The sequence below is a fragment of the Pogoniulus pusillus genome, chromosome 39 (assembly GCF_015220805.1).
Source record: "Pogoniulus pusillus isolate bPogPus1 chromosome 39, bPogPus1.pri, whole genome shotgun sequence".
In the NCBI taxonomy this organism is placed as follows: domain Eukaryota; kingdom Metazoa; phylum Chordata; class Aves; order Piciformes; family Lybiidae; genus Pogoniulus; species Pogoniulus pusillus.
The window spans coordinates 7,181,803-7,207,054 of record NC_087302.1 but is presented as its reverse complement, the minus strand read 5'-3'; the positions used below and the strand labels follow the sequence as shown (position 1 = coordinate 7,207,054).

General features: G+C 37.8%; 2 protein-coding genes across 2 annotated transcripts; both read right to left on the bottom strand.

Moving 5' to 3' along the window:
* Positions 1-326: 326 nt before the first annotated feature.
* Positions 327-17,786, bottom strand: SYCP1 (synaptonemal complex protein 1). The gene is made up of 31 exons (XM_064173750.1): positions 17,669-17,786; positions 16,580-16,664; positions 16,378-16,424; positions 15,848-16,012; positions 14,985-15,052; positions 14,765-14,838; positions 13,670-13,728; positions 12,889-12,958; positions 12,270-12,343; positions 11,321-11,429; positions 10,377-10,471; positions 10,061-10,245; positions 9,551-9,618; positions 8,881-8,942; positions 8,488-8,592; positions 8,264-8,367; positions 7,666-7,783; positions 7,357-7,427; positions 6,631-6,712; positions 6,102-6,164; positions 5,735-5,797; positions 5,593-5,655; positions 5,114-5,230; positions 4,387-4,497; positions 3,632-3,724; positions 2,652-2,726; positions 2,333-2,392; positions 2,004-2,183; positions 1,643-1,786; positions 1,201-1,287; positions 327-1,113 (listed from the first exon to the last, which is right to left on the bottom strand). Exons 1-31 carry the CDS (start codon positions 17,774-17,776, stop codon positions 970-972), a joined length of 2,949 nt encoding a protein of 982 aa, XP_064029820.1. The 5' UTR covers positions 17,777-17,786; the 3' UTR covers positions 327-969.
* Positions 17,787-17,946: 160 nt separating this feature from the next.
* LOC135191449 (bile acid receptor-like) lies at positions 17,947-23,679 on the bottom strand. Its single transcript, XM_064173751.1, has 10 exons — positions 23,598-23,679; positions 22,909-23,274; positions 21,637-21,777; positions 20,359-20,498; positions 20,159-20,263; positions 19,962-20,061; positions 19,356-19,484; positions 18,744-18,860; positions 18,383-18,496; positions 17,947-18,191 (listed from the first exon to the last, which is right to left on the bottom strand). The coding sequence occupies exons 1-10, from the start codon at positions 23,659-23,661 to the stop codon at positions 17,953-17,955; spliced, it is 1,515 nt and encodes a 504-aa protein (XP_064029821.1). The 5' UTR covers positions 23,662-23,679; the 3' UTR covers positions 17,947-17,952.
* Between the last annotated feature and the right edge of the window lie 1,573 nt (positions 23,680-25,252).

Here is a 25,252-nt window from a genome sequence, read left to right as displayed (position 1 = left end):
TAATCTGTCTTGCAAGTCTGTAACAACTTGAAATGCAGCTTCCAGTTTTTACAGATTCACAGAAAATTTGCTTGTGAATTCCAGGATTTTGATTTTTTGTAACGTTTCAGGATGTCTCTGTATTTTTTGGGGGGTTATGTCTAGGCTCTGAAGGACATTTTTGTGGTTGCTGTGAAAGCAAGAACAATCAAGGATTAATGCAGAAATCTACATTGCTCTAAAGTATTCTTACCCTTACATGGCAGAAGCTGTTAGTCCTTAGCAAGGCTGCCTGGTGATTTGTATCTGTGTTCTAATACACAAAGCAACAACATTTGGCTCCAAACTTTATGTTTCAGATAAACATTTTAATGCCATCTCAGCACTGTTTTAACAACGTTAAAACATGTGTGCATAGTTTATTCCTCATGGAGAGGACATAGTTTTAAACCAAACTAATTCTATTGAAAAGTCCATTTTTAAAGTTTCAAAACTGCTTTAACATACTGAGAGAGTGGCTACTGAAACAAAACTCTAAGAAGACAGCTTAACAACACTGATAGTGAACCAAAAAGCAAGATGATTTCAGCTAAAAGTGCATACATTTTAACATACTCAGTATCTTTCATTAAACAATATCCTTTTGTGAATTACGTATTAAGAAAGAGTAAATTTCAACAAACCTGAATTGCTTTAAAACCACTATTTCCAATGCCAGATTTTCTTTTCTGTGTAGCTACACATACTTCAAAAATTTTAAATGGGCTAATGGGTCTCCTGACTTGCTACAGCACAGGAGATGAAATGCAGAAACTGCTCTGTGGGTAGATATAGTTGTGTGCCTAACAAGTTTACGTGTATATAGGAAACGAAGGTAGTATTAAACATACTGAGTACCTCAGAAAACTATAACAATGTAACCTGACTCTGCAAGAATAACAACAGTGTGGTTGTACTGATCAATGCTAAAGCACTATTCATCTCTAAACTTTAGGTAAAGAACTTTTCAGCTTCTTTCATTTTTCTTTTCCTGTCCATTTTAGAAACTGCAGTCCAGCCAGCCTCACGCATTTTTCTCATGGTTGTAAGTTTCAGTACAGAGCCTGGAGCTTTTACACTTGGTGTAGGTGGTTTCTAAAAAGCAAAAGAAAAATAAAGCCATCCATTAGTCTCTATAACCAATTTATTTAGCTGTTTTGGTATGAAGAAAAGCTGTGGTACCTTTTTTGCTGTCATGGAATAGAATTGTGAAGCTTGAGGATAATCTTTGTACAATTTTTTAAATGTTTCTTCCTCTGAGACTATACTCTGAAATTAAAAATTAAAAGCTTACTAAATCACACTACATTAAAGTATTTTCTTCCCCTCTAAAAATAGTAGACTACGAAGAATTAAAAAAAAAATGTTACCATGAAACCTCAGCAATTCATTACAACAATGTTAAAAATCATGATAAAAGTTGATATTATTTTTGTAGAGTGGTACTCTGTCACCTAGTTACTAAATTATGCACACTTGCATACAATTTCAGAAAGACACAACCAAATAAAAACATACACATAAATATTATCTTGGGTACAGAACCCCAGATGCTTTTTATACATTCTTAATACAGCAATGTGCAAAAAGAACTGCTAAGTACACAACTGGTTCTAGTTTTTACCAGGAGGTCACTGTGTTCAGAGCTATCTGAGTGAGTATCCAGCTGGAGGAGCACTTTTTGCTTTTTCCTCATGCACTGATCTGAATGCAGATTTGTGCTTTCACTTTGCAGTTTATGTGTTGGAGGAGTCTTTATAACATATGTCTAGGAAAGAAACAGATGGCATTTAAAGTTGTATTTACAGTGATAATTACAGCATCCAAACTCATAACCCAGTTTACTGACTGAGTGTTCAGGAAGGCACTAAAGGTGTTGTGGAACAATTATCTTTCTAACCAAAGCATGAACTGAACAAGGAGAACGAACAGGAAGCTGTGGAAGAGGAACAGGAACAAAATGAGACAATTTATGAGTTACAAACCTTTAATAAAGAATTCTCTAAGGAATTTTCTTCAGATACTGAAGGAGATTTTTTTTTTTTCTCCATCACATTGAATTTCATAGGAGTATCATGTGGAGTCTTTTTGTATTTTACTCTAATAGATTCAGAGTCCAGATCTAAATGAGGTTTAGGAGTCTCAGGAAAATAAGTCTGCATTTTCTAAAATGATAAAAAAAGTTTAAATTAAAAGTCTTTCAAAGTCTTTTGTTGAATATATATAGTTTATCATGGAACTTCAGTTAGATTGCACACATAATATTTATATATTACCAAGTTCTAAAATTAACTAATTATTAAGTTAAAAATACCTTGTGCTTTTTTTCGCTTTCAGGAACCATATTTTGGGCAAGTTCTTTTGCAAGCTTCTCCTAAAAAGAGTTATGTGATAGGAAATGAAGTGTTTTATTTGAGTCCAGTTGTTGAAAATCTTGGTGTAATTACAGAACACAGTCCACAATCATACTCTGTTACAGAATTTGCTCAAATAGAAGGCCCAGGTTTAGCCAAACTTCACCACTTCACAGCTATCATTATTACAGTGCCTAAGACCAGGCCAAATATGTCACCCATATTGTTACATTTAATTTAAAAAACCCAACAAATCACAAACAAAAAAACAACCCCAACCTTCTCTTCAGTTTCTGCTTTAAGTTGTTCCTTAAGGGCCAACAGTTCACTTTTCAAACATGAGAGCTCAATTTCCTAAAAACAATTAGATAACAGACAGAGTTAACTGTGCTTAAGCTGGAAAAATGCAGTGTAAAATGAGACAGTAATTAATGATCATTATCAACAAACCAAAATTCCATTTCTTCAATAGACCTAACTTATACATAAAGTTAGCATGCCAAGAGGTATCTACAAGTCACTTCTAGAAAGATCCAATCTCTAGAATAACAGATGATGAAAGAGTTACCAAATTAAAAGGAACAGAACATATGCAGACTGGAGTCACATTGCCTTTTGCTTAAAAAAATCACAGAGCTGAATAAAGGCTCTATGAAGGAAATTTTCAGTCAAATACTGCAGTTGAAGTGGATGCAGTAGAGACACACTTTTGTGAAAGTCTCAAGGGGATGTTGGTTGTTAGAACAATCCCCAGTTTTCCAGACAAGAGAGAAAAATAAGCCCAAAGGGCAATAAAACAGTAATGCAACTGTAGACTTGAGCTTTTGTTTTGGTTTGTTCTAAAAAGAGATGAAGTACTAATAAGAAGCAGGTACTTGACCAGAACTGCTCAAGATAAGAACTTTAAAAGCCTGTAAGAACAGGGAGGTAGAGGGTAGAATCCAACTCTTTCAGACAAAATTTGTTATTCAGACAGTGAGGTCAGAAGGTAACATACTCAGGAAAAGAAGACAGAAAAGCACAGCTACTCCAATTTCTTTTTAGAAACACCTTGGGGTTTTAATGCACATAATAAAAACCGTAAGAAAATAACAGTAAGCAGAAACTAGTGAGTTGATCTTTACTATTCAGTTGCATTAAAGGAGACACTTAGCTTCTCCCAGATGTTAAACAGAAAGCAGTCTAACATGACATCTATATCACACTTTAAGAACAGCAGCCTTATATTTAATTATTAAGTGCTGATGAACATGCCTTACCAATGATCTTTTTGATGATAACTGTTCTTGCTCTTTTATTTTATAAAGTTTTAACTCTGCATCTTTTTCTTCAACCATTTTGTCATATTCATGCTATGTTAAAAACAAAACAAAACCCAACACACTCAAAACATTTGACTAAATGCTACAATTACACATCCACCTACTCATTTTTTCAAATAGGGTTTTTCTAAGGATTCAGAATCACTACGAACAAACGCACTACGATGCTCTGGCAGAAACTTAAAAGAGAAAATGCACAAGAAGGATTATATAATGGACTGACAGGGAATGCCTCATCTCTAGGCAATGGCACATATTCTAGCACATAAGAACTAACTATATGATTTTTATTAATGGTTTTGGCTAAATATACTGCAAAACAGAATAGTGGGGAGTGTAAGTTAACTGCTGAAGGTCACAAAGTAGTCTCTTTCATAAAAAGAGGCCTAAAATGATCCTGAAGAGCACTGGTTTTGGATGGTATCTGAGGAAGCCTGAAAAAAAAAATATATATAAAAAAAACAAACTAGAAATTTAGATAAATGAAATTTATCTGCCAGGAGACACATTTTTAAAATCTTAACAAGCACTTATTTCTAGGTGATGAAAAGTCAAGCATGTATTCATTTCCCTAGACTCAGGTCTTTATTATGAAGTTTCACTTTCTAATTTGTAATACTCTGGTTTTGAAAGGTTTTTACTTAACATGGTGTCACACACTACAAATAATAGAGAACAGCAAAATCTCTTACCTTATGTTTTTCCATAAGTGCCACCATTTCAGTTATCTTGTGTTGACATCGGATATCAGTTTCTCTTTGTGCTATCGCTGCTTCATCAGCAAGCAACCTCATCTTTTCTACCTGTCAGTAACACATTTCATTTAGTTCATGAACAATTAACAATACTTTAAAAAATATCTTAATTTCACTTCTTTTTAACCCCGGGGGTGCAATATGTATCATTTCACTTAGTGTAGTCTCTCTTTGCTTTTAAGACGCGTTTGAAATCCTACATCTTATATACATACTGTTAAAATAGACAAATAAACCTAAATTAAGAGTAGATTCATTCTTCCATGGCAGAGAAGCATAATTTCAAATCACAAGGCCATTTCAACCACTGTGCCCTAACATTTTTTTTTATATTTCCATTAAAAAAGTGTGGGCATGAAAACAGTATGGAAAAAGTTACAGCCTAACTTACTTACACTGTGTTTATACCAGAAGTTGAGTTTCTGTGAACAATATATTGACAAAAAAATATTAACTGGGTTCTTAAGGACATACAGAAATACTTAAGGATTCAAGGAACAAAAGCTTTGCTCACATGTGCACACCAGAAGTTCCATTTATATTGCTAAGACTGCTACGCAAGCAGAACTCTGGCCAGTGCAGCTTCATGAAACCAACACAGATCAACCAATATAGATCAAAATAATTAAAATTAAAAGCTTCAGGAAAAAATAACAACACTCACCTCTTCCAGAAGTTTATTTTCATTTTCATTTTTTGTTTCAATGTCTTTTAGATAAATGTCAACAGTTTCCTTATGTTGCTTGTTCATATCTTCTATCTCTAGCTGTAATTTATCCACCTTTTGAGAATGCAGAATTACAGACATTGCTTGCTCAGGAATAAATACACCAATGATTTCGTCGTTAACCTCTTACGAGTAGAATCACCCTGCTACATTTCAGATATATAGTCAAACTATTTCCTAGTTAAAGTTCAGCTTTATTCTAAAAGAGCTGAACTTTAGCCTGAAGCAAGTTTGATAACCCTCTCTGTGAAGTATTTCCTAGCATCCAGCCTCAGCCTCCCTTGGTGCAACTTGAAACTATTTCCTCTGGTCATCAAAAAGAAGAGGCTGCCCCCTCCTTGCTACACTGGGATTTAAAACTGGATTCAGTCTCTGTGTTTTACCCTCATCTTGTATGTGAATTTAATCAAACCTACCTTCCCTTCAAAAGTACTTGCTTTCTTGCTCTCTGCAGTGATTTTCTTTTTCAGCATCTTATTCTGTTGGAATAAAGTAAACCCAACATTGTATTTTAATAAGCGTGTATATCATACAAAAAACGCTGAAGTTACCACATACCTCCTGCTGCAACTCTTCGATGCATTTGGTTTTGTTTTCCAACTGTTTCTTCAAGTTATTGGACTAAAAGAAATATTTCAAACATTAATAAACTCCTAGAAGAATACTGTGTCATTGACTTAATGTTCTTAAAAACACATGTGAAGAAGCCTGATTCATTTCAATGGGACACATGTTAATGTGTTGCAGTGATCAGAGTTTTAACCATGAAGTACTGCAAGAGTTTTGCTGATGCAGTACCACCAACTTTAACAGCACTGAACCTGTTTCTCACTGGTTGTAGAGTTTAGAACGAAACAGAAAAAAAAACTTTTGTTTAAAGGTGTAAAGATCTCTACAGTCAATGAATAGAAGAGAATTTTCATACCCTGTTTTCTAGAATCTTCAACTGCTTTTCCTTTCTTAAAATTTCATTTTCAATATTCTTAGCCTGGAATGATAATTATAAATCTTTGATGTTTACAATAAGTTTTAAGTCCATTACAATGTCAACAAAATAAAAGGACAGAAGAATGTAAAAATATTTGAACATATTTAAAACAAAGCTCTTCTTAGCTATTGAAAGCTAACCTAAGCTAACCCATACCCTATCTATCACTAAGTGGGTAATGAACTAATTAAAAAACAGGGGTTATCTGTTTGCTTGAAATCTAACAGATCTGGACTTTTAAAGCCTCTATTTAAAAAGTAAACATCCCAGTGAAGGTCCTTGTCTTTTAAAACAAGAGGGCTTAGCATGTGTAGATATGGTGACTCATTGGTAGCAGCACTAAAAGAAGACCTCTGTTTCAGATTACATCCCCAGGTACAACTTTGCAGAAAAAAACAGAAGGTTTTACATTAGGTTTTGTCTCATAGGTTACATTAGAAATTTTCCTGATATGATAATGGCATACATTTTCTTCTCTTTCATCTAGTTTACTTTTAGTTTCTTCACTTTTCTTTGCCATCTTCTCCTTCAAAGATTCCAGTTCATTTCTAAATGCAAAATTAACAAGCATTGGTAAATTTTAACTTAACTTTCTTTTCACTACTGCTAAATAAACCTATACTTAATTTTCTTAAGAAGCTGCTAATATTGATGAGAACTGCACAAGTTGTTTAATGAAAATCTTCCTAAAATGATGTGACTGGTATGTTAATGTCTGATCTGGAGATAATTTCTGCAAGTATGGAAAATTCTTCCCATTACCTGAGCATAATGTATTGTAACCTGTAGTACAAGGCCTCCATGAAACATGGAAGGCTTCTAATTGGGTTGGTGGTTCAGAGACTACTTCACAGAGGAGCATTTAACCAGTTTCACATTTTCACATTTAATCCCTAGCTTTTAACCTCTCATTTCTTTCACACTTAAAATGGTAATGCAGAACAGGATACCTCTCTGTATATAACATGAAGCTAGGGCAAAAATTGCTACTGTAGCAATCAGAAACCATGTAGCAATCATCGCTCATTTGTAGAAAATTCTACATAGCTAACACCAATACCAAATTGTTTCTGGTGAGCTGTTTAATCTAAAAATCACAGAAAGCAGCAAATTAACACCTTTAGACTAACTGAGAGGGAATCTAATTTGCTTCCTTTAATAGTACTGTATATAAATATTTGGGTTTACTTGCCTTAGCTGGCTATTTGCTTCTCCCAGATTTTCAATTAACTGTTTTGTATTTTCTTCTTTTAGTCTATTATCCTAAATAAAGATCCATGTAAGTCAAATGCACACAATTTAAAGCAACGTTAGACATTTTAAAGCCTTCATAAGCAGTGTCTAGATTTGCCTTATTCACAAGGCTAAACTGCACTTTCTTTTTGTTTTAAACACATAAAATAGTTTGGATACTCTATAGAACCAGGTCATGTCGCAGTGTACTGTATTTTTGTTTTCAATTGAACGTTGCCCTTTAAAAACAGCTATGTTTACAACTTGCCTCGTGACTTTCTTGCAGCTTCTTGAGTTCTGTAGCCATACCACTTTTGTCTTGTGCTATTTGTTCATTTTCTAATAAAAGCTTATTGATATAGACTGTTAATTCTTCATTTTTTAGCCTAGTTTAAAACAAATGAACAAAATAAGTAAGAACATGTATCCTGAAAGTTGGTTTCAGTTAAATTTCTGCAATACAAAATGCTTCTTCACACTGAAAAAAGCCCAGGTCTGCATTACAAATTTAAGCTTCAGCAAAGTTATGCAAAAGGGCCTCAGAAGAAAAAGGAGAGTTAACTTTATTATATAAATATAATGGCTGTTGAATATGTTGTATATCCAGAGCTAAGAAAGATTTCATAAAATTTGTTCTCATGTCAATCCAACCAAGTCACAGAGATATGGCACAATTATATGCATACAAATAGAGAAAAAGTAATATAGAAATTAAAGTATATAGCAGATGTTATATTGTGTGCATAGATCCAAAATTTAATTGAAAATAATCATAAATAATTTAATTGTATATTAACTTCTCAAGAACATTGAAATTTTAATATTGTATATTAAAATTAATACTATATCTATAAAAATTATCATACGCCTCTTTTTCAAGGTTCATATTTAGTGTTGCAAGCTGATTTAAGTAATTTTGTTCCTTTTCAGCTGTAGTAGTCAGTTGTACTTTCAAATCACGGATTTCTTGCTGCAGAAGAAAAAGTCTGCATTCAGTGGAACATTCAGTGATGCCTCACATTCTTACATAAAAGTAATAATGTGTAACAACTATTTATAAAGACATGTTACTATCATCATTTATTCAGACCTCTCTGATTTGAAGAACATCTTTCATTTCTTTTCCTTTCTCCTCCAAATTTGCTATTGTAGCCTCAAGATCTGCCTTCTTCACAAGAAGTTCTTCAACTTTTCCCTGTTTATTAGTCAAAGTCAATTTGGAAAATTCAATGAGCAGTATATAAGGAACAAACATATGTGGTACAATATCAACCTGACTTCACTTTATCTCATTTTAGTTTCAAGAAATCTTGACAAGGAAAATCAAAATAAAGCAGAACAAAACAAGAGAAACAGTGGAAAGAATCATATTAACACAGATTAGACTGTCTTTATATATGGCATTTACAATACTTGTAAAGCAAGAGAAACTTCATATGAAAAGTAAATGCCATGAGATTAATAAAAAAAAAACAACATTTACCAGTGTTTCTGACAGTTCTTCAAGTTTCATTTCTTTGTCACATTTCAGTTTAGTCATCTCTTCTACAGCACATGCAATGTAAAATTAATTGAACAGAAATATTTTACATATTTAGCAGGTACTAGAGGATATCAGGTATCAGGACTAGAGATACTGAGAAAACAGTGCTAAAGATAGACCTCTTTCTCTGGGCTTAGTGCCTATCTAGACATCACAGGATGTCAAAGCAGTATTTAAAGCTACCCACTGTCAGCATGATTCTACATCTAACATGGGGAGAGTGGTCTGCAGGAAAGCTTAATGTAAGTATTCTGTCTCTGCTACAAGATAGAGAAGTGATTCCTGGAATCTACTGCCTAGCAGACTAAACACTACTTCCCAAACAGGTCTGCAGTGCTATCAGTCCCAACTGATTGCTGAGAAACCAAAGTAATTTCCAGGAGAACCCACATATGCACGGTCGTACTACTGAAGTCTGCACAGCGATACTGTACAACTGGTGCCAGCTACAGTGACTAGCAGGGAAAAGGGAGTCGCAGTGAAAATAAATGCAAGCACTCCTGACAGTTACAGGCTGCTGTACAATCATTCCTTTGAGCAATAGGGACAGTCCATTTTCAGAAAACATTTTGAACACTTGGCTCATTTTCTCTCTTTCTACAAATTTTACCCAGTTCAGCAGACTTATTAGTGAGCTCCACAATAAGTAGATTTGCCTCATCCTCAGATTTCTTCAATCTAAGAAAATGGTAATTAAAAAAAATATTGTGTAGAACAAAGCATTGCACTTGAAACTTAAAGGACAATAAAACAAAGTCCTAATCACAAGCATTTTAAGAACATTTGTCTTTCAACAGGCAGGTGATATATCTGCCTCCCATATATATCATGTATTTTAATTTTACACCTTTGGAACAGCAGACATAAAAGTAATCAAAAATACGCAGACATAAATCTGCATTTCTTTAAAGCAAAATTACAAAAGACACAAGATCAAACATTGTAAACACCTTCAGGTGCTAATAACTGAAATAAGCAGACAGGTGAGAGATTTTTTAAAAGAAGTAATTAATAAAAAAATACCAGATCACATATGAGATTTATGTTTTATTCCCAGAAGTTCAGTGATATAATATTTTACCTGTAAGATCATTATTTGAATTTAAACTGTTACATGTACCTATTTTGCTCTTCCTGCAGCAAGCTTTTCAAATTGGAAATGGAAGCCTCAAACTCCTTTATCACTGATGCATGCAAAGCCTTAGTTTTTTCATATTCTTCCACCTGTGCTTCTTTTTCTCCAGTGACCTGCATTAATGCTTGCACTGCATTCTGCAATTCAGTTTCTAAGCTCTTCTGAATCACCTTCAAAAAGTATATGATTTCTAAGCATGTTTTGCAATGAACAGCTACAATTATTTCATAAAGTATCCATAATTATTTATGGAACTGCTCATCTAATCTATTTATACTGGAAAGTTATAAGCCAGCTCTACCTCTTTTTTTTGCAATGAAATTTTGGCCTCTTCCAGATCTTTCCTCAAGAGCTCTTGACTGATCTCGGATTCCTTTAACATTTCTCCTTCGTGTCCTAATTAAAAATATATATGCTTACATCTAAGAAAAAATGAGTATTTGCTAAAGAATGCTTGCATTTTCATTTTACAGATAAATACATTCCTTCAACTTAACCAAGCTACATAATGCCCGATTGTGATTTTGCAAAAGTCAAGCAATGTCTTGTCCTACTGCAGTCTTCAAGAGCTCTCTCTGCTTGACTCTCCCTTAAAAAAGAGCCCTTCAGAAACAGTTTTGCTTCCAAACACCATCAATCATTTGTCTCTTTGCAAGTAAGATTTGGTTTGGGGTGTTATTTGGCAAAGACAGCAAAATATGCCTTGCAGAACATGGAACAAGGATATTATTTTTGGACAGCTGAAAAACATGACACTGAAGACCCTTCACTAACTTCATGTGAAACAGATCAATCCAGTAATCAGGGAAAACACTTTTATCATGCCATGTGTACTATACAAGTCCAACAGAAACTGAACACTGTTCAGAACAGGTTAGGGCCCCGACAAAATTTACTTCTGTTACAGAAAAGGAATGACACCTTTACAGGAATGCAGCATGTTCACACTAGAGTTTATTGAAAAGAAAGATCCCTCACAATGAAGCCATCACATCAAAACAAAACCAGGGTGTCGCCTGAACCTGAAGAGAAAGTTTTGTTATGAAGTAAGGGCCTAGTTCTCACATATAGGCAGATTATGCTACCAATTTTGATCCCACACCAACAGCTTCTCTTCCAAACAAAAATATGGCCTGCAAGGCCTCAAAATTTTGACTAGTAACATGTTAAAATTAAAATGATCTTGTTCTCTATACTTCTACAAACAATTACATTACATTTTCTCCTAATACAGAGAACTCTTACTTTTTTCTTCTTCTAAATCAGCAATCTTATTTTTTGACTCCTGCAGCTGAGTCTTGATGTCTCTTATTATATGATCTTTTTCATCACTCTGTATGGTAAGAACTGAAATCTAACAAAAGTAAAATCATATTACAATGAAGTCTAGAAAGAAAGGACAGACTTACATTTGTGTACCGTGTATGATTAGCATAGAAACTGCTGTCATTTAAGTTAAATGAGGTGGTTGGTTTTAGCCAAATATTCATCAAGTCACATGACCACAGATGAAGAAACTCTTCAGTTCAAAATCAAAATGAATTCCAAGAGATGAAAGGAACACCAGTTAAGTTAGCAGAATCTGAATCAAATGCAGCTCCAGATGGTTTTTTGCTCCTTTCTATGGATGCCCAGGAAATGTTCCTTGCTCCTTTACATTGTCACATTCACCCTCAGCAAATCCTCCAGCTGTTGACCTTGCCATATACAGACAAGACACAGTCTCTGACAGCCCTGTTTTACAAACTAAAAACTCTTCTGACAGTTGACTTCTTCAACTTAATTATTCTTCCATTATGGGTATTTTCATCACTGCTACAAAAAAATCTGAGATTCCTTAACTTTCTACCAGCCTGTGCCTGCTGTAGATTATAAAACTTCTTCCCAGATATGATTTATTTTTATTCACTAGGAGTGATGAGTGCTCTGCTAATTGTATGCTTCTGCACAAACTACTTTATAAAGGTAAGTGTATGTACAAAGAACAAAGTGTATTCAGTGGTAGTTTCCAATCCTGTCACTAAGATGCTTCTTATCATGACTCAGCAGCCTAATGCATATTTTATTCCAAACAACACAGAAAGAACACCACCAAACAAGGGTCAGTATTAATTTCCATCCCTCCAAAATCCAAGTATTTTCCAAACAACCAAGCACTTTCAAAATATTAAAGAAACTGCAAAACCCTGTTTACCTGCTTCTCTTTCATACTGATTTCCATTTTGCATTCTTTTTCAAACTTCTCCACCTTCTCTGCTTCTTCTTTCACTTTTGAGATACAGTAATATCCATAGTTAACATATTAGCTAAAATACACTCCAAGTTAAATACAATTTCCAGTTTAAGATTGCTTATAAATGCAGAGCTGTACAATTTATTTCCTAAAGAGTAACTGCTGAGGTCATGTTTAACAAAAGTAATGTTTGCATCAGCTTTCTGCAGAACTCATCCAATATTAAATAACTAATGTACATGCAGCATATTTCTTTTTCTCTAGCTATACACTATTGTATTAACATTAAATAAACCAATCACAAAAATAAGCAGTGATCCCTAAAACTGGACCTCATGGACAAAACTTAAGATTTTGAGTGACTATTAGAAAAATAAAGTCCCAGATCTGACCCTGTGGATAAACAACATAAGGGCCCTGGTATTTAAAGCAGGCAGTGTGAGTGTCCAGGCTGTCGCAACATGAACTGTTCACCATTCCAGCACCTCTCATCTTTCTGGCTTGAAGATGCATGCAATGTTATCTATGAAGTATAAAACTGTTAAGCCTGCAGCACAAACCCAAAAACCAGAATTCTCACACTTGAAAGACATCTCTGATCTGGAATTCTCTGCCTGCACACGAAGCTCTTCAAATGCCACTATCATTCTCTAAAAGTAAAATTCAGTATTAGGTTCATACAATACTAAGTACTTCCAGTAAAGAAGAGCTATAGTTATGCTTTATAAACAAACAGTATTACAAGCTCATTCCCACTTGTAGGAGAATTCAGAGCACATATTTTGAATAAACAATGTTAGAATATTCCAAGTTGGAAGTTTAAGAATTTCTGTACTCAAAATCCAAACAATTTCAAGGATGAAATATTTTAACTGGTCCATGTTTGCAGATCCCTAACACAAGAGATGAGTTGCTGTGCTTTTCTTTCACTCTGCATTAAATACAATTATCCAGTAGAATAACCCTAGCATACCCAAAACCTGACTGAACACAGCCCTATGTAACCTGCTACAGCTGACCCTGCTTTTAGCAGGGGAAGTTCTCCAGATGTTCTCCAGAGGGTGCTTCCAATTGCAGTCATTTGGGATCATCACCAAACAGGTGAAATAGCGTACAAAAGGAAAACAGTTACAGTAGCCATGAACACTAAGCAGATTACACATATCACATGGATCTACATCCCAAACACTGTTGCATTTTATCCAATGCACATTTCCTACACAGTGCAAAAATGATTCTTGAAAAGGGACAGAAATTTCCTGCATCACATGACAGTACCAATCACTTTATCAGAGGTTGTTGTTTATGCAAGTATCTCGACATACGTAACTCTGAGGCTTTTCACAAGCTACATCACTTACCTCAACATTGTTATGAAGTTCTGTGTAGAGTTGTCTTGTTTCTTCTCTTTCATGTTCATCTGTCAAGTAAGAATATACCATAAAGTTTTCCTTTTGACAAACAATGTAAGCTGTCCAAGCCATTATGCTTACTCAGCACAGAGGAATTATGGGCTCTTTTCTCAAAAAAATTAAAGAAACAGAGTGCCAAAGGCTACATAATCTGGAGAAAATGTACACTCCACTGAAACATCAAGCAAGCTCAGCTTTTCAATGTCCTTCCCATACCTAAATGGCTCCTGGGCTTGTAACCTTTTAGCAAACAGTCATGCTAAATCCAAAGGCTTGCTAAAGTCAGTATTACAAAACATATGTTTTACATCTATGGCTTGACTTCTACTTCCATTCTGACACAGAGCCACGTACAGCACTTCTCAACCAGAGATTTGGAACCAATTTGAGCCAATGGGATCCTAAGGTGCATTAAGAAGAGTGTGTCCAGCAGATCGAGGGAGGTTCTCCTCTGCCTCTGCTCTGCCCCAGTGAGACCCCATCTTGAGTACACTTTAAGAGAGACAGGGGTCTGCTAGAGAGAGTCCAAGGGAGAGCTACGAGGATGATGAGGGGACTGGAACACTGTCTGATGAGGAGAGGCTGAGGGACCTGGGGCATTTTAATCTGGACTGAGTGGGGATTTAATAAATGTTTATGACTATCTGAGCGCTGGGGGTCAGGAGGAAAGGGACAGGCTCTGCTCCCTGGGATAGGACAAGGAGCAATGGAAGGAAGCTGTAGCACAGGAGGTTCCAGCTCAACACAAGGGGGAACTTCTTTCCTATAAGGGTCCCAGAGCACTGGAACAGGGTCCCCAGAGAGGTTGTGGAGTCTCGTTCTCTGGAGACTTTCAAGGCCTCTCTGGATATGTTCCTGTGTGACCTGAGCTAGATTGTATAGTCCTGCTCTGGAAGGGGGATTGGACTCGATGATCTCTTTGGGTCCCTTCCAAACCCTAACATCCTGTATCCTTTGAACAGAAAGGCAGCTTTTTCTTTCAGGAATTTAGAGAAAGCTCTAAGTACATTTACTTTCACAAAGCAAAATGTAAATAGCATTTACATTTGGTGGACTTCTCTGTGAAGTGTGTACAGGTTTCCTTGAGCAGATCACAGAGATGCCTGGAGGCACTGTTTCTAGAGGGGAAAAAAACATAATAAAGTGTCACAGGAATGTATGGTACTTTGCATACCAAAGTAGTAACTATGTAAATATCATGAGCATCTTTACAATTTAACAAAAACGAATGATTTTCACAAAAAAATTTTACCATATTACTTACTCTTTTAAGAGATCTTTATTTTCACTTATCTCATCTTCCAGTTTTAAACTTAGTTTTTCATTTTCAAACTAATTTCATAGGGAACAGACATAAAAACACATTGTTATTGAAAAATATATTACGAAAACACTCTCATTTATCAAATCTCACATGAAAAAGTAATCTTCTGTATCAGAAGACACAGAAATACATTTTATCTGATATTACATACTCAGCCATCCCTTCTTGCAGTTTGCATGAAAGACAATAATCAACAGTACTTTACCAGCAACTGAAACACTTACAGGTATGTAATTCATAGATACTACCACACACTGTAGGTGTTCACTCCCCTTCTCATAATATTCACTTTCTCAAGTCAAAATTCAAACAATGAAAGATGACTGAGGTTACCAAAGCCAGGGCAAACAAACAACAACAAAAAAGAATCAATAAACTGTTTAAGATGTGTATTTCTCTCACAAAGCTGCCCAGCAACAGTAAGAGAGAAGGAGAAAGCTCAGTGCACTGCTTCCTGTATGTGCTGAACATAAATATGCATGCACATGCTCAACATACCAGGAGCATGAAATCTTACTGTCTTGAACGCCTTTCTGCATAACCACAGTATGATGTATGTGTAAATAATACAAAGATGCAACGTTACAAACATACTTAAACCCTAAAATGTTACTTTTTTCCTTCAGCAATAGTAGTCACAGCTCACTAATATCCAACTAAACAGCCTCTTCGAAGTCATCATAATGAAAATTTCTCCAACCTCTGCAACATTCCATAGTATTTAATTGCCTGAATAATAGTCTCATACTAAATCAGGAAGAACTGTCTGTTTACATATTGAGTATGCATTGTAAAATACTGGCCTGCAATTCTTGAATGGCTTTACGCTGTGCATCGATAATCTTCCTATTTTCTTGTAGTTTTCTTTCTTTCTGCTTTAGTTCTGATTCTACAGTTAGTTTCCACCGCCTGATCTTCTCGGCCTCTTTGTAGAGTTTTGAATACAATTCATTCATTGTTTCTATATTCTATCAAAACAGGTTCCATAATTTCATCTCAAATGCTATTTAATGATATTAGACTTAGATACATATTTATCTCTTAGAAATACCACACGTGTAAATTTCTTTCCACAAATGGTGACATAAGCTTATATAAAATCAGGAACCATCATTTAAAATCTTTGTGCATCCACTTCATGTTTAACCATTTATGTCCAGTCACATTTAGTGAGTTACAAAGTGACTCAGCTTTAAACAGTAGACAGAAAATTGTTACTCCCCTTTGACCACTTCCTTTAGCCCCGATGTCCCTACTGAATATTGCTTTAAGCACCTCTTTAGGAAGAAAAGAGGACATAAGAAATTAGATGAACAGTTTATACTTAGCTGACCTCTTCATCTACCTCAGAGACAAGTTTTACTTGCTGTGAAATTGCATCTGAAATATGAAGAGCTTTTGATTAATGTATTTCTAAAAAACAACATGAACTGTATTTAACAGTTACAGCTATGAAACTGTTAAACCAGTCATAAAATGACAAGAATGTGAAAAAGTTTAAGGAACATGCAAGGAAAATGCTTATTTAGCCTTACCTGAATCAGTGATTTCACCATGGTTCGGGGTACCCATTATTACAAATGGCAAACTAAAATCATCATCTGGGCACTTGTTAAAACCCTGCACAAATTCAAAAATTAGTTTCTTGTGGGTAGATCTGTAAAGAAGGATTATAAAAACCACAGGGTGGGGGGGGAAATGAAAATAGGATTGTCAATGACTAAATTAACTACCCATAATTTTCAAAGCCCAAGGTATTGGCAATGGCTTTGGAACTCTTTTGCTTCATATTTCACAGAGATCTTTTTAACTGTTGGGATGTTGTAGTTTGCTTTCTAGACAATACTGTGATCAAAGTGGGAGCTTTTGACGGCAAGAACTGATGAACGATTGCATACCTGTAGAGTTCCATAGCAAAAAACTCACTAAGCAAATTATTTTTCAAGTCAAATACCTGGTATTTATTTTTTGCCTTATTCCCAAGAGTAGTTCGGAAAAGTATCAGATTACATTTTAGCATAAAAATGTCACAAGGTGTTTTTAAAGCCACAGAGATGTATGCTGTAAATAGGCGCAACCCATTTCCCATCAGAATACCGCACTTCAAACACAGTTTCATACGGAGCCTCAACGTGAAAACCTATCTTGTTGCATTCACACAGCTCAGAGCGTAGAGCAGAACAATTTCACTGCGCACTTGACCTGGCGGGATCAATAAATCAAAGCCACTACGTGGATCCCAGCAGTGCACTTCCCATTTAGTGAATTATCCATGTCAAGCACCTTTATCAGCGGTGGTGTGCCGTTAAAACACATAGCAGGAGCTCGAGGAGAGTATTCTCTGCGGGTTTGATGGGGGGGAGAGGGGGAAGGCTATGAAAACAGGAGTTCAGATGCTCCCCCCAGCTCCAGTCTTAGCCGTTTGCAGCACAACGAGCCCGGCGCACGCACTTTCGCGCACACTGTGTGTGTGATGCCCAGGACGGACGGTCAGGACTTCGCGGGCTACCCTGGAAGATCGCTCCCCGTCGTGCCCCCGGGGAACGGCCCCGTGGCTCTCTCACCGCTCCCCCCTCACAGCTTCCAGAGCAAGACCGCGCCACACAGGCGGCTGCACCGTTTACCTGACGCGGGACCGTTGCCCGAGTGTTCGTCTGGGGTTTGACTGCAGACACCTGCCCACCGCTCAAGCGCGGCGGCACGAACAGTTTAAAGGGTTTTTCTTTCTCCATGGTCTCGGAGAAAAGGGGCTCAGGGCCAGCACTTCATGAGGGGCAGGCTCACGCCCGGCACTCGCCGGCTGCTGAGGGAGGACAAAAAGGCGGGAGGCGAAAGCGCGCGCCGGGCACGAGCGGGCAGGCGGCGCGCGCCGGGGGGTCGGCGGGAACGCGGCTGTGCGGCGGCGCCGTCAGGGCAGGTCCCAGGTCCCGAAAAGCAGCGGAGTCAGCCGCGGAGCCTTCGTCCGCCACGTCACCAGCACCTCCGCGTGGCTGTGGTTGAGGGTGCGCAGCTCCGTCAGGCGCCCGATGAGGCGGGCGAAATGCTGGGGGTCTTCGGGATGGTGGATCTTGGAGTACTTGTACAGGATGCCCAGGAGCGGCTCTTGCAACTCCTCTACGTGCCGCTTATTCCTCAGGAGCGGGCGATCTGCGGGAGCGCGGCGAGAGAGCCGGGGGTTAGCGGGGTGGGCGAGCGGGAGCGCCGAGAACGGGAGCGAACGGGAGCCCGAAGGGCCGCGGAAGGGACCGGCGAGCATTGCGGTAGCTGAGAGCGCGGTGGGAGGAGACGGACAGTACCCGGGGCAAGTGCGGGTAAGTGCAAGTCAGCTCACATTTTACCTGAAAAAAACACAGTCGTTGCTACGAGGAGGGCATATTCGGTCTCTGTCACTTTGAGTTCCCCCATGCTTCTGTAGAAGTAAAACAGTGCGGTAATAAACTCCTCGGTTATACCTTAAAAATGAAATAAAAGCAGGTTAGTTCACAGAATCATCAGATCATTTTGGTTAGATCTTTATGGTTGAGTCCAGACGTTAACTCAGCACTGACAGGTCACCACTAAACCATGTCCCTCCATCACCTCCACACGGCTTTGAGACCCCTCCAGGAAGGGGGAACTGACCAAAGCCTTGTAAAGCCTGATCAAAGGCCAGCAAAACAAAGGCATACCCAAGTATTTTGATTCCCAGACCTCCATTACCTGTGGTTGTAGTGGAAGTTGGACTGTCTTCACTGTGAGACATTTCCATGGCATAAATGTTTTTGTCGAGGTTTTGAACGTGGCAACACGTCCCATGGTCAGAAAGTCTTACGTGACCTGAAACGAGACAAATGACAGTTCCCAGCCGAGCTCGATGTGCCTTAATAAATATTTGTCTGCATCTGTTTTGCAGGTAGATACCTAAAAATGTGTGATATTTTTTTCCCCAGATTCATGCACTCGAAAATTTGTTCTTTTTGGCACCTATCACCTCTTTCATTGGTGGCATTATTGAAGTGTCTTAGCATATGCCATTAATATAGCTAATAGTGTCCTTCTATCTCACAATTTGTGCAAATACTAGAGAATGTTGCTTTTTGGAAGTAATGGACAGAAAACTGAGATCAGATTAATTTTGGGGGTAGGCATGTTACTTTTTTTTGTATAGTGTTTGAAAAAATGACCTAGAGAAGGCACACAGGCACCATCAGTATTATTTTAAGTACCACTATGCTTCAATGAGCAATTATTTGAGGCTAAGTGAATTAAAGTGCATGGAATTTGTTCCAAAAGAGCCTCCTACTCAGCAGAAGGCTTGCGAGGCAGACTTACTTTCACTTGTTGATGGCTGGCATTCACGAATTCTTTGGTTGTATATTTGGGCAGAGCGCAAAAACATTGCCTCAACTGTTGACCCTTTCAACAGTGCAATCTGATCTTCGCTAGCTAAACTTTCAAATCCTGCAGGGAAAGATACACGTCAAGAGCCAAGGAAGGCTGTGGCTGCCTTTAAGCCCCCTAACATTAATTGATAAAATGATTTTTAACAAATGCCTTTACTGGAAAGGAGAAGCCATAGTTAAAAGACAAACGTACCAAAGGCAGTTGGCATCTGTCTTGCTTTTTTACCATGGAACTCTACTCTACACACTTGGTTAGACCAAACAAAAGTGCAGCTGACAGTGTCTATTGTTACAAGATTTCCAGGAAGATACAACTAAAAATTCTGGGTCTAGATAAGACTTAACCAAAAATTCCTTACTAGTATTTATATCACATCCTAATACTTTATATTTCTCCCATTGCTTAGTGACTGTGGATATTATTCATGTGATCTTTTTAAAGACTGTTTTCATCTTTAAACAAGCTCTTTTGCTCCTTGAATTCAACGAGCAAAGAAATGTTATTGATTCTTTCTTCCCAAAGGAAAAAACTTACCTGGAAGTCTTTTTGTGAAATCCACTAGCACTTGTACATGGACAACTGCTGTCTCCGAGAGACGGAGAAAGCTTTCCTCAGGACTTGCAGTTTCTTGTAGCTGCATGAAAGAGCATTTAGACATCTGATATAACCAAAGTACAGTGCTTAGGATAATATTAACTTAGCAGTGCAAGCTGATTGTAATGTATACATACAAACTTCTTTGCTTCCTCAAGGGGAATAGTGTATTTTTGGTGTGCTGCCACAATGTGGTCAAGAAGCTGATGTTCCCCTGGAGTGAGTTCCATCTTCTCCAAGATCTTTTAGAAAAATAAACCAATCAAGTGACAATGACTTGGGGCAGAAAGAAAAAGAAATTAAAGAAGAAATATTTTAAATAGAAAAAATATCCCACTTTTGCAGATCTTGTTGTAGATGATACATGCTTACTGTTCAGTCCCTCATCTTCCAGTTTTATGTTGCAAAGAAAGCTGCTCTTCTGTTTGAAATTCTTCCTCAGTCGCTTTGACTTGCACTGAACTTCAGTTAGCAGACCTGCAAAGTAAAGCAGTGTGTACCAATATATACAATAGGAAATAAACACTTTATTGTTTTATATAACACACATGTTGCATCACAGGAGCCATAATGGATGAGGAGCTATGCTCACTGGAGAATATGGCAATGTGTAATTTATTAGGGAAGTTAGTTTCAGTATCCACCAAAAGACCTGAGTGTTTGCAGTCTTCTTACATTGTTCTACTTGTGGCTCTGTGACACACAGCTCTGAGAATTTTTCATGAATCACAGAATGACAGAATGGCTCAGATTGGAAGGGACCTTAGAGATCATCTACTCCAACCTCCTCACCATGGGCAGGGACATCTCTCAGATCTGTCTGCTCAAGGCCTTAGCCAGCCTGACCTTGAAGGCTCCCAGAGAGAAGGCATCCACAACCTCCCTGGGCAGCCTTTTTCGAAGTCTCACCACCCTCCAAATGAAGAACTTCTTAACCTACTGTCCCTCAGCTTGAAACCATTCTGCCTTGTCCTATTGCTAGGTTTGAAAAGTCCCTCTCCAGCCTTCTTTTAGGATCCCTTCAGGTATTAGCAGGCAGCGCTAAGATCCTCCTGGATCAGCACCTCTTTAGGCTGAACAACCCCAGCTCCCTCAGCCTATTCTCATAACAATGTTGTGCAATCAATCAATCAATCAGGGCTTTTCTGGGTTTTTTTTCAAAGCCAAAGCACATCTGATATTCTTACAGCTGTCCTGTCAAGGTTCAGGATATTTTGCTGTCTCTTTTCAGTAGTTTCTTTTTCTCTCATGTAATGCCTTTGAATAGCAGTCCTCTTAACTTCAGAAGATAGTTCCCAAGCATTGGTAGGCTTTGCAGATGAAGCAGCTGCAAGTGCTACAGACTTATCTGGGGCTAAACTACAGCAATTGTTCTAATGACTCCTTCCCAGTTGGAAAGGAGGACTGGGAAAAGGGGGGGAGTCCCATGGGATGAAATGAAAACAGATTTAATGAAGCAGCAAAGCTAATGTTAATGCAAATACAAAGCATGCAAAGCAAATGCACAGTGAAATATTCCTACAGCTAGTTGAAATGTAGATCAATACCACTGAGCTTAACAAGAAGAGACTGGCTTTGGAAAAGGTACAGTAGCCAGCATGGAAGGAGCACTTACATTCTGCGAGCATTCCCACTGCTTTGCATTTCTTCAGGCGACATTCCTGGCACTTCCTGCGCATGTACATGTCCATCTCACAGTGGCCGCCGTTCTTGCACCGATACACTGCATTTTTGGTTATACTACGTCGAAAGAAGCCTACAGAGAAAGAATTTAGGGTGATGTGATGGTTTGGGAGTTACCTGCCCCCACAAGCTCTAACGAAATCACCCAGACTAGACTCAGCTGGCTGGAAATTAAGGAATGAAGCTTTATATTTACAGCTTAGCACAATATACAAGCAGCTAGTTACTATGTATTACAAATATATGCAGTTATATAGAGAAATATACAAGTTAAAGGTAATACAGAAACACAACACCTCTCCCAGAAATCAGAGTCCACAAGAGGAGCTCCCAACCACCCTTCCACCTTCTTTCCACACCTCTACCTTATCCCAGAGTCTGTCTTACATGCAAGGTGAGTTTAGAGGATCAGCAAGGGGAATTGGAAGCAGAAGGATTAGTTACACAGACCTAAGCAGAAACACACACTCAGAGACACACACAGTCTTATCTATGTTTGTGTTCTTATTTTTATATGTCTCAGCAAGCCTATGAGTGCAGTAGACATCCCCATTGTTTCCTTTTCACAGCCTATCATCTGTTTCTCTCATTAAAATATTCCAGTTTGCCTCAAACTAGCACAGGAGGTTTATCTTGCAATGGTTTAAAGAATTCAAATGTCTTGAAGTTTGTGGTAGTTGTTGTGTGTTTGGTTTTTTTAAACAATGCAAACATTACCTTCATTTAAAATACTGTTTTTCCACAACAATTACATCTTTTTCTTCTTAATATTAATCACTGTTTTCCTTGCCTAATCAAAACAGCTTCCATATTGCAAGTTAAAATACAAGTAGCAATTAATTATTACTTGGGTTCATTTAATTTTATTAATAAGTAAAATTAGTCATGCTGAAATAAATCTAGAAAAAATTGTCATGGGAAAATCAGCACCTGCTGAAATAGACACTGTTCCTGAGAATAAGCATTGCAAAACTCAGATACATTAAATGCTTCTATTAAATAGACACCTTCAAAGCATGTCTTCAAAAAATGTTATATAAAATGTGAGTCTGGATAAGGGTTTTTTTGATAAATGAAAATTCTCTGTAGAAGTGTCAGCTTAAAAGTGATTAAATCTGTTTGCTTAAATCATAGATACTCAGACATTAAGTTGAGCACTGTGGAGCCACGGTCCTGGAAGTTACAGCTCAGCTTCTCCTCTCACCTTTGCATCCTTCACAGGTCAGTGCATTGTAGTGATAGCCTGAGGCTTTGTCACCACACACAACGCACAGCTCCTCCTGCCCCCTTAGTCTCAAAGAAGAGTGGCTTAATCGTGGCCGTTTTAATCCTTGGTATCCACCATCGTCAATGTGGGGAGCCATGAAAGGGGGTTTGCTCAATTCACAGCTGCTGCTGATAGGCTGCCCGTCGCTGTACTGAGAGTCCAGCCCATATGTGCTGTACTGGGAATGAGGAGGTTGTGACTGTAGTACTGGAGGAGGGATCTGAACTGCAGAGTATTGGCAGTAAGGTGCAGTCTGAAAGTCGGTGTCTTGCAGCTGGTAGTTGATGTGCTCTGGTAAAACATCTACGTACAGAAATAAATTACAGTTAAGTAAAAACCTGAAGAGGATCTCAACATCAGCTACTTGTAAATTTTACAGTGTTTTACAAACTAAAAAATCATAAATATTAGAGAAACACATTTTCTGATGTGTTCTTTCTAAATAGGGTACCTGATCTGTTTTGAAGTAGAATCTTAGATGTGTTAAAAATGGCCTGGTCACACTTTAGGCAGTGTTGCATGGGTGCTTATAAAGACAAACTAAACTGAAGAAAATGATGGGATTTCTCACAGCTGTCCATTCTACTAGACTGCTTTCTCACAATATGGGATTTTGCTTTGCTCACCATAGTACTGTATAGGCTCAGGAAGGCAATACCCATCAGGGACAGTGATAAATGTGTTAGCCATGTTCTGCTCCCAGCTGCACTGTTGTGTTTCCTTTGCTGTGTGACCACCTTTTAAGAAGGCAACCTAGAGAAATGAAAAAGAGAAACATCCCATGAGAAAATATCACTGGGCTGGTTTAACTACAGAACCAAAGGCAGAAATCTCCAGAATATGACAGTTTGCAGATGATAAAATCAGAGGTATGTGCAAAATGGCATAATGCTTTCAGTAAGGCTGCAATATGTTTGATTGTTCTAATGCTACCAATTCGAGATAGGGTCTATTCCTAAACTTCCAAGTTATATTTAGGGCTAGCCTTCTCTGAATTTCACACAAGTGTGGGGCAATGAAAGTAATCATTGGTAAATTCTCCAGTTCAGGAAGAGATGAACAGCAGCTTCACTGTATAGAAAAAAAGGCCTTGCTTTCACAGGGAGTTAGGACATTTCCCCTAATGTGGAAGTGATGGATGCTCTGTTTCTACACAAAGATGAGCTTTCACTGAATATGCTTCATTGATGTTTTATGCAAATTTGAAGCAAGTAAATATAGGAAAGTAGCTTGCAAAACTCAGCATAGGATATCTCTAGCCCCCATCTAAACACTTATGCAGTATGTCAGTTCTGCCTCACTGAAGCACTGCCAAATTTACATTAGGCTCCAAATTTAAGAGCCTGTGTTCCTTTAAGAGTGCAAAGTTTCCTGTGAAGACCAAAAAAGTCAATCTCATATAGGATGCATTGCCCTCTAGAGAGCTTTTTGCTGTCCTGTGATTACTAAAGGAGCCTAGACTCCTGGGTGAATGCCTTGATGTTCACCCGAACAAAGTACACTAAGAGTTCACGGTGATGCGAACGGTGCAGGTTTGTTGTTGTGCTTTGAGTTCAAAGCTTTTCTTATTTTTCAGTAATTTGACTTTATAGGGAGGTTCTGAAAATGTATTCTAAACAATCTGAAAAGTTTTATATAAAATCCCAGTGACTACATGAACACTGCCTTGAGCTGGGCTTGAGATGTGTAGAGACAATCTCTGGTGTTGCTTAGCAATTGAGTGGTAGTTTAATGAGGGCAGTAAGTAGAAAATACTTTTCTTACCTCCCCGCACCCTGTGTCTCTCCATCTGTGGAATGCACTAGAGGGTTGCTGGTTAAAAGTATGTTGTCTCTGGTGCCCCTTAGGTAAGGACTTTGGTTTAAAGATCTTCCTTGAAAGATTCACTTGTTGGGTTTTGTGCATTACCTAGACCTATCTGCAGCTGAGAAAATTAATATCTAACTTAGGGAATCTGAACTGAAATCCTGTCTGGAGAGACACACTTCCCTTCCCCCCAAACTGGGCTATCTTGGAACTGAACACTTTCTCTTTGTGTTGTCAACAGAAGGTGAAAAGATGCAGTGAGGCTGGAATGCTGATCTTTTTTTTGTTATCTCTGCTAGTAAATATTTGTTTGAGAGAGAAATGACTCACTGAATCATGAGGTCCTTATCAGTTAGATCAATTTGGCCTGGGCAAAGTCTGCATTTTCCCCCCCAAATGTGTATTTGCTGAAGAAATGTGTTTCTGAATTCCAGTCATTTCTTTAAATAGAAGTAATTCACAAAAGCTAACATAG